The sequence below is a fragment of the Ursus arctos genome, unplaced genomic scaffold, assembly GCF_023065955.2.
Source record: "Ursus arctos isolate Adak ecotype North America unplaced genomic scaffold, UrsArc2.0 scaffold_25, whole genome shotgun sequence".
Taxonomy (NCBI): Eukaryota; Metazoa; Chordata; class Mammalia; order Carnivora; family Ursidae; genus Ursus; species Ursus arctos.
The window spans coordinates 44546526-44560387 of record NW_026622930.1 but is presented as its reverse complement, the minus strand read 5'-3'; the positions used below and the strand labels follow the sequence as shown (position 1 = coordinate 44560387).

The 13862-nt window shown below is 37.5% G+C and overlaps 1 protein-coding gene across 1 annotated transcript in view; it reads left to right on the top strand.

Moving 5' to 3' along the window:
• The window catches only part of EXOC5 (exocyst complex component 5), a 57337-nt gene that overhangs the window by 5678 nt on the left and 37797 nt on the right, over window positions 1–13862 (top strand). The window contains exons 2-3 of the mRNA XM_026480311.4: window positions 12480–12574; window positions 13233–13380. Of these exons, the coding sequence (XP_026336096.1) occupies window positions 12480–12574; window positions 13233–13380 (243 nt within the window). The remainder of the gene's footprint in view (window positions 1–12479; window positions 12575–13232; window positions 13381–13862) is intronic.

Below are 13862 nucleotides of genomic sequence, written 5' to 3'. Positions count from 1 at the left end.
TTTAACGTGTAAATTTGTAAATATATTTAATTTGATTTGAAATGCTAATGTAAGATTTTGTTAGATACTTCAGGTGATAATTTTCATGGTGTTTGTATAATTTTAAAAGACACTATAATAGAGTGGAAAAATCTCTGGTTAGGATACTAGTGTGTTTATTTATTTATTTATTTTATTATGTTAGTCACCCTACAGTACATCATTAGTTTTTGATGTAGTGTTCCATGATTCATTGTTTGCATATAACACCCAGTACTCCATGCAATAGTGCCGTCCTTAATACCCATCACCGAGCTAGCCCATTCCTCCCCCCTCCAAACACTCAGATTGTTTCCTGGAGTCTATAGCCTCTCATGATCAGAATAGTGGTTTAATACCTTGACAAGACTTAAATTTCATTGCTTCAGTTTCTTATATATAAAAATGAGATGAAGGGACTAGAGTAAGATGATATTTAATGGCCATTCTAGCTTAAAAAAAATTTTTTTTAAAGATGTTACTCATTAGAGAGAGAATGAGCGGGGGGGGGGGGGGGGGAGGGTGTGGAGCAGAGGGGAGGGACAAGCTGACTCCATGCTCAGCACAGAGTCTGAAGTGGGGCTTGATCCCAAGACCCTGAGATCATCACCTGAGCCGAAATCAAGAGTCAGATACTTAACCTACTGAGCCACCCAGGCACCCCTCTAGCTTTGCAGATGTGACGTGGAACAGAGATGAGTCCGTGGTTCTTTTGAGACTGGTATAAAATAAATACCTTAACATTCTGTTACCTCTCTCTTTGGGGCATAGAAATCAGATATTACTTTACTGTCGGAAGTGAGATGTAGTCTACTCTGAAGAGAGATTTTACATAAGAGAATATAAAATATTTCATAAAATTCTAAAGTACCACCATTTAATCATCCTCAAAACAATTCTAATATGATTAATTGGCTAATTTTATCATAGTTTAAAGAGCTGGCATCCCCTTTAATATTGAATGTTAAAATTGACTTTAAAATAGGGGCGCCTGGGTGGCTCAGTCAGTGAAGCATCTGCCTTCGGCTCAGGTCATGATCCCGGAGCCCTGGGATCGAGCCCCGCGTCCGGCTCCCTGCTCAGCAGAGAGCCTCCTTCTCCCTCTGCCCCTCACCCAACTTGTGCACCCGCTCTTCTCATTCTCTCTCTCTCTCTCTCTCGTGCTCGATCTCTCTCTAACAAATAAAATCTTCAAACTTACTTTTGCAAAGTTTGCCTTAGTTGCATTTAAGTGTCTTAATGTGCTTTATCTTCTTACCTTTCCACTTTCCCAGTCTGACACAAAATGAAACAGTTTATAGTGCTTTAAAGAAAAAAATCAATACTCATTAAATGTAGTTCAGCTGTTAATCCCCCATAAAACACACAGTTTCGTGAAAACCAAATCAAATGAGGTTAAAAGGAGAAGCTAAATAAAATTCATTTAGTTCCAGTGCCAGAATTCCATAAGGTTCATATTTGGTTTTTATTAAAATTTTGAGTTTTCCAAAATTGAGAATGCGTGTTCTTTATTTTTGTAGTGTGGGGTGGTAGTACTGCCTTTTTGGTTTTGGATGTATGGATCAAGGCTTGATTTTTCAAGATCCTCTGCAGGGGATTTGGCCATGGCCCAAACTAGCAAGTGTTTTGACGTTCTGTGCATCTGTGGTGCTCAACATTATTCTGTTGACCACAGTTGGAAAGCAAGAGAAGTGTATGACAGATGCTACCCTTGGTTTCAATTTAAATGTGGAGAAGAGTGAAACTTAAGAAGTTATAAAACAAATGACAAAAATGACAGTAGTATATTGATTGTTCTGTGTTGAGATTTGAATTTTTAAGCCTTATAGGGGTTTAAGAGTGAAAAAATCAGGGGAGGTCATGTAGGGAAGGAACTCTTCAAGAAGGAAATGGGAATTGAGCTGGGCTTTGAGTAAATATAAAAAGGTGTTTAGATTGTTGGAAGAGAAAGAGTATCCTTGTGGGATGAGTTACCTGGCCACAGGTAAGGAAACGGAAGTAGCATGGATGTGAAGAGAAGACTGAATAGGCTGATGGTAGTGTGGCTGTTTTTTTTGTGGGTAAAAGAAATTGGGTAGGAAGTGTAAGATAAGAACCTTAAAGGGTAGCTTAGGAATTGCATCGGGAGGTTTCTGACTAAAAGAAAGCAGTGTTTTAGGTTAGTTTGGCAGTGGTATGCACAGTAAATTTGAGAAAAATACTTTATAGGTAGTACTTGTGAACCCATGGGTTAGTTGGTTTCATAGGACCCAGAGCTACTTCTTTCTGAAATCCTCTGAGCCTTATTTTTTTTACCTAGGCTAGAGGAAAATATTACAGTTTTTTTTAGTTTGTGGGTGGTTGTAACACATTGCATTGAATCTATTTTTAGGAAAGATGCTATAAGAAAATATAAAAGTTTAGTTTTGTCAAAGAAACAATGTTAAATATGGATTTATGTTTCTGTCGAAGGGCTTGATGTCTTAATTTTTAATAGAAATGACCACAACCGCCTGTTTTCCTTAGAGTTGCTAGCATTTGTAAAAAATATGAAATCAGTTTAACAGACTGACACAATAATCAATTATGTAAAGTTGAACTTAACATGATACTATTTTAGTCTATAGTGCTTACTTCTGAGGTTTTTGTTGTTGGGGCAATTTTTGCTTTTAATTACTGTAGTAGAATAGAAGGTAAGGATATAAGTTCATCAGGTTTGTGAAATTCTAAAAGATTTTTTTGGGAATTGTTTATAGGTATCTTCGAGAATCCTTTGGGGTAACTTGATCATTTGGAAGTCTTAGAATCTGTTAGCTTGGCTATCTTTCTTATTGTAAATGCCTTTGCAGCAAGGTTAAGTATTAGAGAGCAAGTTATTGGAATTTATTTGGTTTTATAAGGAGAAAGGTTTTGTTTTGTTTTGCTTTTTGCCTTTTTGGAGCTTTCATTCCATTGAGAGTAGTAGCTGATTTATCTTAAACTCTTGCGATAATTCAGTTGCCTTTGAGGATAAAACCTGTACTTTGCTTCCAGGACACTGTTCTCCTGATTTTTCCTCCTTCTTCTACTGGTCCCTCCTCCTTTGTCTCTTTTGTTGGATCCTTTTTCTCCGTCTGTCTGAATGTTGTTGACATGTTCTTCTCTTTCCTAGATGTCATCTAGTTTTGAGATTTTAAATACCTCTAAAATTACATCTAGCTCTAGTTTCATCCCTGTAATACAAAATTATTTTTCTGATTATGTGTTCTACGTTTTCACTTACCATATATCGAATAGACATCCACAACAGGTTCATATGCAAAACAGAACTTGTTTCCTTACTCCCTCTTTCCATCTCTTTCCAATCTCGGTAAATGACACCACCCACCATTCGCACAGTTGTTCAGGCTGCAATCCTCCATGGGTAATCATGATTTCCTTTTTAAAATTCTCCCCACATCCAATCCAGCAATTTGTATGAATACATCCTTTAAAATGTCATGAACCTGATCATTCCTTAGCACCTTCACCGCTGTCACTTTTGTCTGAACAATTATCATTATCTCTCGACTACTGCAGTGTTGCAGGTTGAGTTCTCTGAAAAGCAGGCTTTGAGACAGAGTTTAATGTGCAGGAATATTTACTAGGAGGTACCCTTGGGGGTGAATATCTGTGAAGGGGCAGGGTAAGGATGCAAGATTGGACCTATGGAGAAATAGAGCTACAGGGCTGGCCCAGTGACAGTGTTATTGGCCCCAGTGGGGAGTTCTGGAACAAAAATGAACTGTCAGAGTTGTCCTGCTTTGGACCAAAGTGGTCAGGCCTTTATATCTCTACCTTAGGTATTGTTAGATCACACTGGGAAAGGTATGACATTGAGTGAATTGGTTCTCTGCAGCTGAGGTGATCCCTGAAAATACTGTCGGCTGAAGGCTCTCTGCTGATAGCACAGCACTGCCAGCTGCTAGAACAAGGGAGCTCTGGATGACATATTAATATGTCCACCACAGACCACTCCCGTGCCACTAGACTCCACTTTTTCATATACATCTGGGGAGCAGCTCCTGTGGCATTCCAGTTGGGAGGAAAATTAGAAGGTTAGTGGGATGAACTTATGGCTCCCACTATTATGGCTCGTTTCAGGTTACTACTGATACTCATTTCTTTAGTCTCTGCATCTCTTCTCTATTCTCCATTCTAATACCCTCTTACCTTCAGCTAATGTCTTCTGCCTCTCGTGGTGGCTACTGGTTACCATACCCTTCTTAGGCCAGGGTTGCTATGCTTGTTTGTGTGCTTTCAGAATTGGTGAAAAGAGTACCAAGAGATCTCCATGAAGAGATCTGTGTATCACAAATGTTGTTCCTGCACCTATTGTGTAATAGCAGCCCTACCTCCTGATTAGAATCAGTTGCCTCTGCCAAAGATGGTCACTCCTCTTCTTGTCTTTATCCACTGGCTATAAGCAGCCAAAGTGCCCAGATAGCACTCGTAGTTACTGTTTAATGGGACTCTTATTATATCCCCAGGTGAGGAGATCTTTGCCTTTGGAGATGAAGACTTCTTTTTTTTTTTTTTAAAGATTTTATTTATTTATTCATTCGACAGAGATAGAGACAGCCAGTGAGAGAGGGAACACAAGCAGGGGGAGTGGGAGAGGAAGAAGCAGGCTCATAGCGGAAGAGCCTGATGTGGGGCTCGATCCCATAACGCTAGGATCACGCCCTGAGCCGAAGGCAGACGCTTAACCGCTGTGCCACCCAGGCGCCCCGGAGATGAAGACTTCTAACCGTCTAGACCCCGAAATTATAGGAGTAGCAAGCACAAATTGAGAGTTATTATAAGCAGGACCACTTAAGCTTTTGTGCTTTGTTCTCAGACTCGTGTTTTTCCTGTGGGAACACGACATCATATAAAGGTTTCAAATTCAGAATATATACTGCATCTTGGAGAATAGTGCTCCATCTTTATAGTTACTGTCTCTGAACTGGCACTTCAGCTATGCCTTCAGCAGGCTGTTCCAGTGCCCTATTGGACTAGTAGCTTTTGGGTGGTATGATTTGTGATATGACCAGTGGATCCCTGGTCACCTCCTTTGCTGTAAAATGGGTCCTTTGGGCTGATGTGATATGTGGGATCCAGTGCCATAGAAACAACACTCCCTCTGAGGAGAGGCATACCCAACTCAAATGTTTCTATTCCTGTCAGAATGAATTACTCATCTAGAATGGAAAGGAACTGATGTAATCAGCATGCCACCACATGGTTGATTAGTCTACTTGAAGGATGTGGCTGTTTCAGGGGCTCAGAGTTGGTCTCTGTTATTGTTAGGCTAGATACTGAGCTTTGACAATAACTGGATCAGCTTTGGTAAGTAGGACCTCATGCTGTTGGGGCCGTGTTTTCTCTCTACTGTGTTCTCTCTGTTCATGTCCCCAGGGTGCTAATGCTGGGCAAAGGCTGGCTGATGTCAGCTGGCAGAGTCATTTTGTCTACTTGGTTGCTTGATTCTTCTTCATGGTAGATGTCCTCTGGTGGTGTTAACATGTGATACAAAGATCTTCACACTCTCTGCCCACTTACATGTATCCATCCACATACCTCTATCCCAGATTCCTCCATCCTCAGTCTTCTAATCTTTCTTCTCTCATAGCCAGGCCCTTTGCCATTGCCTTTGAATCCATATATATTCTAACCTAAGGTCCATTCTCTGTCCACCCAAGTTGATGACCAGTTGTATTTCCCAAAGCTTTGCCTGTTGAGAGGATTTTTTCTTGCCACTGAATTTCAAGGCCACCTGAGTGAGGTTTTAATTGCAGCTGCTGTCCGAGTGAGGTTTTAATTGCAGCTGCTATCCATTTTTAGTTGATACCTGCATACCTAGCCAGCTCTTCACAAGCCAAGCTCAGGCTTTTTCCTTCTCCATCAGCTGGTTGTAAGAGATCCCCCATAGAGCTATACATGTTAATTGAAGGAGGGATGCTAGCACAATAGTGGTAGAAGTCCTGGGAGTTTGGACTTTCTGCTTAAGCAGTTTGCTTTCTTGTTCTGTTCGTGTTTGATTCTGCATTTACCACATCCATCTTAAGATGAATAGTTCCTTGGTCCACTTGACATAATAATCTGGTGAGTCTGTTAGAACCCAGCTCATGCTGCATAGTTCTGGATACATGTTCACTTCATGCCGTGTGTTTAGGTGTGCTATCTCTACCAGGATCCAGTAGCACACCGGGAGTTATTTCTCGAAAGGTCTATAATTCTCTGCTATAGATGGTATGATCTTGCTTTATTATCCAGCGATCTGTGTTGTGATTATCCTACTGGGGCTTGCCACAACTGCACTTGACATTGTTTTCCAGTACTGATACCTTTAGTACTTTAGTAAACACTGATTCCTTTAATACTATGGGGTCGGTGAAGTTGTATGGCCTAGACAGCAGGGTTGGTTTTCTGGCCCCCACTTGTGCAGAGCCCTTTCCTGCTTTTGTGTCACTTGATATATGTGCCAGAGCATGTGTGCTGTGCATCCAGAACCTGGAAAGGCCTATCAGGTGTTGTGGGTCCTTTCTTGTGGTAGAAGGTGCAAGGTACAATAATTGTCCTTTACTTCGGGTGAGATGTCTTGACATGCCCCTGACTACCTTAAAATTTTACTGATTCAGTGTGCCCCTGAATCTTTGTATAGTATATACCAGTCTTTTGAGTTATGTTATGTATGATGGATCAGTAAGATGTTCTACAGAATGTCCAAATGGTACAGATTATATTATAATAGAGGTAGGAGAGTTCACACGGTCTTGAAGCAAAACTATTAATGTATATCATTGTCAGTTCTATGTGACTGAACTGTCTGGTCCTCTTTTTTAATAGGGATAGAAAATAATGTATTTGCCAAATCATTGGCCATATACCATGAGGCTGGGAGATACTACATCTGGCATGACAGATGTAATGGGCTACTTTTTGGTTGATTTGGGAATAATCACCTTCTAGGATTTGTCTGGTTTCTATAAGACCCAGACTAATGAATTAAATGAAAAAGTAATGGGGAACATAACCAGCATTCTTTAGATAAGGGGTTGGCAAACTTATAGCCCATGGGGTAGATGCCTGTTTTTAAAGTTTTATTGGTATACAGCATGCCCTTTTGTTTACTAATTGTCTATGGCTACATTTGTACTGTGGCTACAGAGTTGAATGGTTGTAAGAAAGACTATATGGCTTATAGGCCTAAAATACTTACTGTCTGGCTCCTTAAGAAAAAAATTGCTGATCCTTGTTTTAGAGCTTTAAGAGTGGCATTAAATTTTGCCATTCCACTTGATTTACTACATTTAGTAGAGGCAATTTCAGAGACTTTTTGGACTTCCCCACTATAAAAGCTCTTACTCTATAGACCAAGGACCCCATGTGACAGTTAGATCAGCCATCAAGTGTGTCTATCACTGTTACATGTTTGCAGACTGGGGAAATGTCCAGTAGTTGGGCCAATGGATCCATTGGATCTTGGCTAGGAATCTGTTTATTATTTGGTTTCTATATGTCCTCACTCTCTTGAGTTCATCATACTTGGAGTCAATCAAGTATCAGTATTACCTAGGACCTTGTATACAACAGACCTCAAAATGTTTGAGTGTTCCCCTTTAACTCTTTTGGAGGGAAGGAAGAGTAGAATCATTTCTGCATGTATTTGCTAGCATATTACAGAGTCCTCCCTTCCAGGAACCTGGCCTTTTCTTCAATAAATAGCTGGAAGTATATCATAGGACATCCTACAGGACCTTGATACAAGCTCTGGACTCTCACTACCTCTTCTGTTCCTCATCTACAACTATTCTCCCCTTTGCTCTAGTCACACTGGCCTCTTGTCATTGATCACATACTAAGTTTGTTCTCTGTACTTGAACATTGCTTTCCTACATGGCTTATTCCTTAGCTGCATTCAGGTCTTTGTTCAAAATTTATTTTCTTAGAGAGGCCTTCCCCGATCACTTCTACCAAAATAACTACTTTAATCCATCACTCTGTATCCTCTTTAGTTTTCTTCATACTTCTTATTTATCATGTATCTGTTCATTTGTCTGTCACTCCCTTTCATGACATCCACAGGGGCAGAGATTTTTCTCCTGCCTTGAATAGTCAGTAACAAGAAGTAGGCTCTCCATGAATACTTGTTAAATGAAGGAATATTGTATTTTGAGAAAATTGAAATATTTCATATGAAAAAAATGCTTATTTTTTACCATGTCAGTAATATTTGTCTGTTGATGTATACATTTTTGGACATACATCATTTAGTAAAACTGATATATTGAAATTAACGAAAAGTGTAAATTTCAGTGAAATTTGAAAGTTGAAAATTGCAACCACTGAATAATAAGTGAAATTAATAACACATGAGAACTACGATTATTAAGTATTTACATAAGTGTGCATGTGTAAAAAGTGATAGGGAAAAGGACCATGATTACTATGTAAAGTTATTTATGGGAATATTGTGGACTTTTGGAAGAGCTGACTACTTCCTAAATTAATTTAGCCTCTTTTAAAGAAAAGGCTCTGGATTTTACCAGAAGTGAAAATTTGGACCTCCGAAATCAGATAAATCTTTGTGACCTTGGATTAAATAACCTTTTTGTATCACACAATTCCATAGGTATAAAATGAATCAATATTGATAAAACCTACCTCATAAACTTGTAAGTATTAAATGAGATTAAGTATGTAAGGTGTTAGGCACATAGTAATCACTTAAAAATTAGCTATTGTCAACATTTCATCATTATTTAGGAGTATTTCATATGCTTATCAGATTTTGTTAAGTTTCTAAGTAGCTCAGTTTCTAAAGTTCTGAGTAGCTCTAAACATAAATTCCTTTATCTTGAGTCAATGTTTCCCAATTTATATATGTAAATTAAGAATTGTTAGACATACACTAACTTTTGTCTCAGCAGAAATGAAGTAGACAGAGAAGAGGTATGATTATTTAAAAGGTGGTATGTTTGCTAAATGAGTTAATTATATTTCAGAGGGCCAAAATTTTTCCTTTGTGGGATATCTAATTTACCCTTAGGACTTAATTCTCAAACATGTCAGCACATGGATAAACTGATTTTTTTTTTTAAAGTAGCTAACAATATTGTTTACTTTCTATGCATTCATCCTATGAGATAGCTTTCCTATAATGGAAATCTTATGAGAGAAACTGCATTAATATGACTCCTATTTTTCAGTTATTTGACTACTATGAATGAGACTTTTATAGTAAATGTTAAGCCTTTAAATTTTTTTAATACCTATTTCCGTTGTTTTGTGTTCTTGCTACTTGATGTTTACTTTTTTCTTTTAGCAATTAGTGATTTTAACAGTCATAAAGGTTTTCTTATAAAATATGAACCAGTTTGAAAGTTGATATTGGATTCTATCTACAGATAGGCATAGACAGTGTATCAGTTGTCTGATAAACTTATTGGTTTGCATTATTAGTGTGTCATATGATTAGAATATTTATAAATATAAGTAGAAAATTTAAAAGACACGATCAGTGATGTGCATATGCCTTCATGTGGCAGTTTTTACCTTTTTAGCTTCACCTGTTATCCTTACCATCTAACTTTAGGTACAAGGAACCTAAAGGAACAGTTTTACATAGCAGTAGAACAGAATGATTTAAATCTCAACTCAGCTTGTGTTACCTTGGTTAAGTAATTAACCTCTCTTAATCTTAGTTTCCTCATCATAAAGTGTAGATAAAGTAGGACCTTCCTTACAGGTCTCATGAAGAGAGTAGTAAATGAGGTAATACATGTAAAGTATTCATGTGAGATGTTATTCTTGTTGGTACATCTTCCTGTTCTTATCATGATGGCTATTCTTAGTCTGACTGAAATTCATCCTCTCATTCTTCCTCTCACATCAGACTGGTGAATGATTCTTTCAAGTCCCAGTGTGGTGGTGGTGGTGATGATGATGAGATGATGATGATGATGATGATAATGATGATGATAAAAAAGAACAAGATTATTATCTGTTGGCCTTAATTGTCATCTCTCATGTTCCTCCAGATGTGGTTCTTGTGATCTAGTCCGTCTTACTTCCCAGATCCTCTAATAGATGAAGTTCTATCTACCCCTAATGGTCAGGAAAAATATTTGTTCCATTATTGTCTGGCTGATTTTTTCTTCTTTATTCTAGTCTCAGCTTAAGTGTTAGGTCTTCAGAAAGTTTGCCTGATGTAATGCCTACTTCTTGCCAGTCTTCTATCCCTTACTGTCTTCCCATGATGTCTGTTCCCATTGTATAGTCTTAGATCCAGGACTTTGCTTTCGCTTACACTTACAGTTATAACTAGTTATGTCTGTACTTGTTTAATGTTGGCATCCTTACCTAAAAGATAATTTCTATGAGGCCTTGCAGGAACGCTGTCTATTGAATTAACATCTATATTCTTAGTGCTTACCACTACGCTCAGCATATAGCAGTTGCTCAGCAAAATTTGCTGAATTAATAAATATCACATTTCTATTGTCTAACTACCTGTTGAAGTGACAACTTACTCAGCAGTGTTAATAATAAAGTTTGCACATGTTCTTAACTTTATTTATCCCATACGATTGCATTCTTTATTTGTAATCTTTCCCCTATTAGGCTGTGTGTTTCTAGAGGTTACAGTTTTTTATTTTTTTTATTTTTATTTTTTATTTTTTTTAAAGATTTTTTTTTTTTAAAGATTTTTTATTTATTTATTCGACAGAGATAGAGACAGCCAGCGAGAGAGGGAACACAAGCAGGGGGAGTGGGAGAGAAAGAAGCAGGCTCCTAGTGGAGGAGCCTGATGTGGGGCTCGATCCCAGAACGCCGGGATCACGCCCTGAGCCGAAGGCAGACGCTTAACCGCTGTGCCACCCAGGTGCCCCTATTTTTTTTAAAGATTTTATTTATTTATTCGACAGAGATAGAGACAGCCAGCGAGAGAGGGAACACAAGCAGGGGGAGTGGGAGAGGAAGAAGCAGGCTCACAGCGGAGGAGCCTGATGTGGGGCTCGATCCCATAACGCCGGGATCACGCCCTGAGCCGAAGGCAGCCGCTTAACCACTGTGCCACCCAGGCGCCCCGAGGTTACAGTTTTTTAATATATCTTTTTATTCCAAAGCTTAGCAGAGTGAGTGGCACTGGAAATTTTATTGTTCAGTGAATGTTTATTAATGAAAATGTATTTTTAAAATATGATTAACAAATGGAAAATTTTGCACATATGAGAATTCAAACAGAAATCACCAGCAATTGCTACTAGTTTAAGTTACATGCTAAGTGGGAGGCAATATATGATATCCATTTGCATGAAAGAAGGTAGTATGAAAAATATGTAAATTAGTGTGTATTAGTCTAAAAAATTCATTGTCAGCCAATGGTGAACATTTGAATGTTTAGTTTCTTGATTGGGTCTTCTACTCTAATATTTTTTTTTCATAATTAATGCTTTTTTTCTGAGACAGTATAGAGAACTGTATCCTGCTTTTTTCATCAGTATTATATGTAAACATTTTTCTCATTGCATTTAATTTTTTTCAGCATGATTTTAATAGGAACATAGTTTTTCATCCTGTAAGTTTGTCATCATTTTTCAATAAAGATTTTATTTAATATTTATGTAAACAATTTTTCGATATTATACAGAATACTCAGTGAACATTCTGCAAAAATTGTTGTGTTCATATCTGCTTTTCCCTTAGAATTTTTATTTTTTTATTTTTTTTAATTTTTTTAAAGATTTTATTTATTTGACAGAGATAGAGACAGCCAGCGAGAGAGGGAACACAAGCAGGGGGAGTGGGAGAGGAAGAAGCAGGCTCCCAGCAGAGGAGCCTGATGTAGGGCTCGATCCCAGAACGCCAGGATCACGCCCTGAGCCGAAGACAGACACTTAACGACTGTGCCACGGAGGCACCCCTCCCTTAGAATTTTTAAAAGTAGAATTACTGGGTTAAACGGTATGAGCATTTGTAATACTGTTGATGTTACCAAATCATTATCTGTTGCCCTCCAAAAATATTGTACCTGTTAATGTTTCTAATAAAAATGAGTGTGAATTTCAGTTTACCCTCTCCTATATTGCATATTATAATTACCAAAAAAAACACCCACTTTGTCAGTGTGTGAGGTTAAAAAAAGGTGATAATTTGACCTTATTTGATTATTAGTGAGGCCACAGATGTTTCATGTTTCTTGTATGTCTTCTATAAATTGTGTCCTTTGCTCATTTTTCGTTGGGATGTTCTAAGTAGCCATAATACTGTTCTAGTAGTCTAATATCCTAATTTTTATTAATTTGTTGATTTTTTAAAATGAAAAAGCCTTGTACATTTTAATAATATTGATGCGTTTAAATGGTAATTTAATTCCATTTTAAGCTCTCACATAGTATAACCTATCTCATTTTTGCAAGTAGCATTAAGTTATCTTCTATGAAAGTTTTTTAAAGAACATTTATTTTGTAAACTAGGAGCCTTTTGTGGCAGATGAGTATATTGAACGACTTGTGTGGAGAACCCCAGGAGGTGGCTCTAGAGGGGGTCCTGAAGCTTTTGATCCTAAAAGGTGAAGTAAAAATGTTTTTTTCCCCATAGATCCAATCTAGTACAAATTTGTGTTTGGAATAAAGGTGACTATTGAAATTCCTTCCAATGTGTAAAGGGATTTTAGTTAATAATACTTGGCCAATAAAGACACAAGCATTAGAAGTTAGGGGTTTATTTTCTTTTATATTTCTTTTATTTTAGAGAAGGATTTTAACTGGTGTGAGGGGAGGGATTTTATTGCATTATAAGAATTTGATATTTTCTCCAATTAGTAATAAATTAGAGAAGATTGGTTATATCTCTAAAATAAAAACATGTTGAGTATGTTGTTTTAAGTATAGTTGTAAATCAGAGGAACAGAAAGTCACCTTTCCCTGCAATGCACAATGTTATTTTTATATATTTTATAAAAATATTTTTATGTTATATATATTTAAATATATGTGTTTTTATCTTTTTGACTATTTTCTATAAAAGTGGTTTCTATCCTGGAAGGTAGAGATTCAGGGTGAGATTTTCATTCACGTCAAAGATAATCCCTAAAATGCTCTTGAGAAAATTAACATGATCATCCCTACCTCAAGGAGTGCTAATTGATACTTACTACAAGTGAACTGGCCAGTTCCTAATGATTAATCATAGATGGATTGATACACATTCTGATTTTCCTCTATTAGATTATTAGAAGAATTTGTAAATCATATTCAGGAACTACAGATAATGGATGAAAGGATTCAAAGAAAAGTAGAGAAACTAGAGCAACAGTGTCAGAAAGAAGCCAAGGAATTTGCCAAGAAGGTACAGGAGCTCCAGAAGAGCAATCAGGTAAACAGTTAAGCTATGAATAGTTTACACAGGTTATAATATCTTTATTTCCTTCCACTATTAAGTTCTTTAAAAACTCCAGTCAAATAATAGTAACCATTGAGGTTTCTCTCAGCTGTTCCCATCCCTGGGGAAAAATGTCAGTGAATTGTTATCAGGCACTCTTCAGCACTGACTTGCTGTTGATCTGTGGTTTGGGATCACAGTACTACCTTCCTAGGTTGGAGTGGTATCCAGTACAGTCACAGTGCAAACTTTGAAGAGTGACACTTAAGCAGACCTGCATTTTTAGGGGCTCATGATTAGCTTGGCTATTTAGCTAGTCATTTGTATTCTCATTAAGCATAAAACAAAGTAATACCAGAACAGCTTTTGCCTGGATCAGATTTTTCCCTAATCTGGGAAGCTTTACAGAAGTCCTAGGGTATATACCCCCATGAGAACTGTAATATAACTATGGGGAGAGTGGATACAGAACTCTT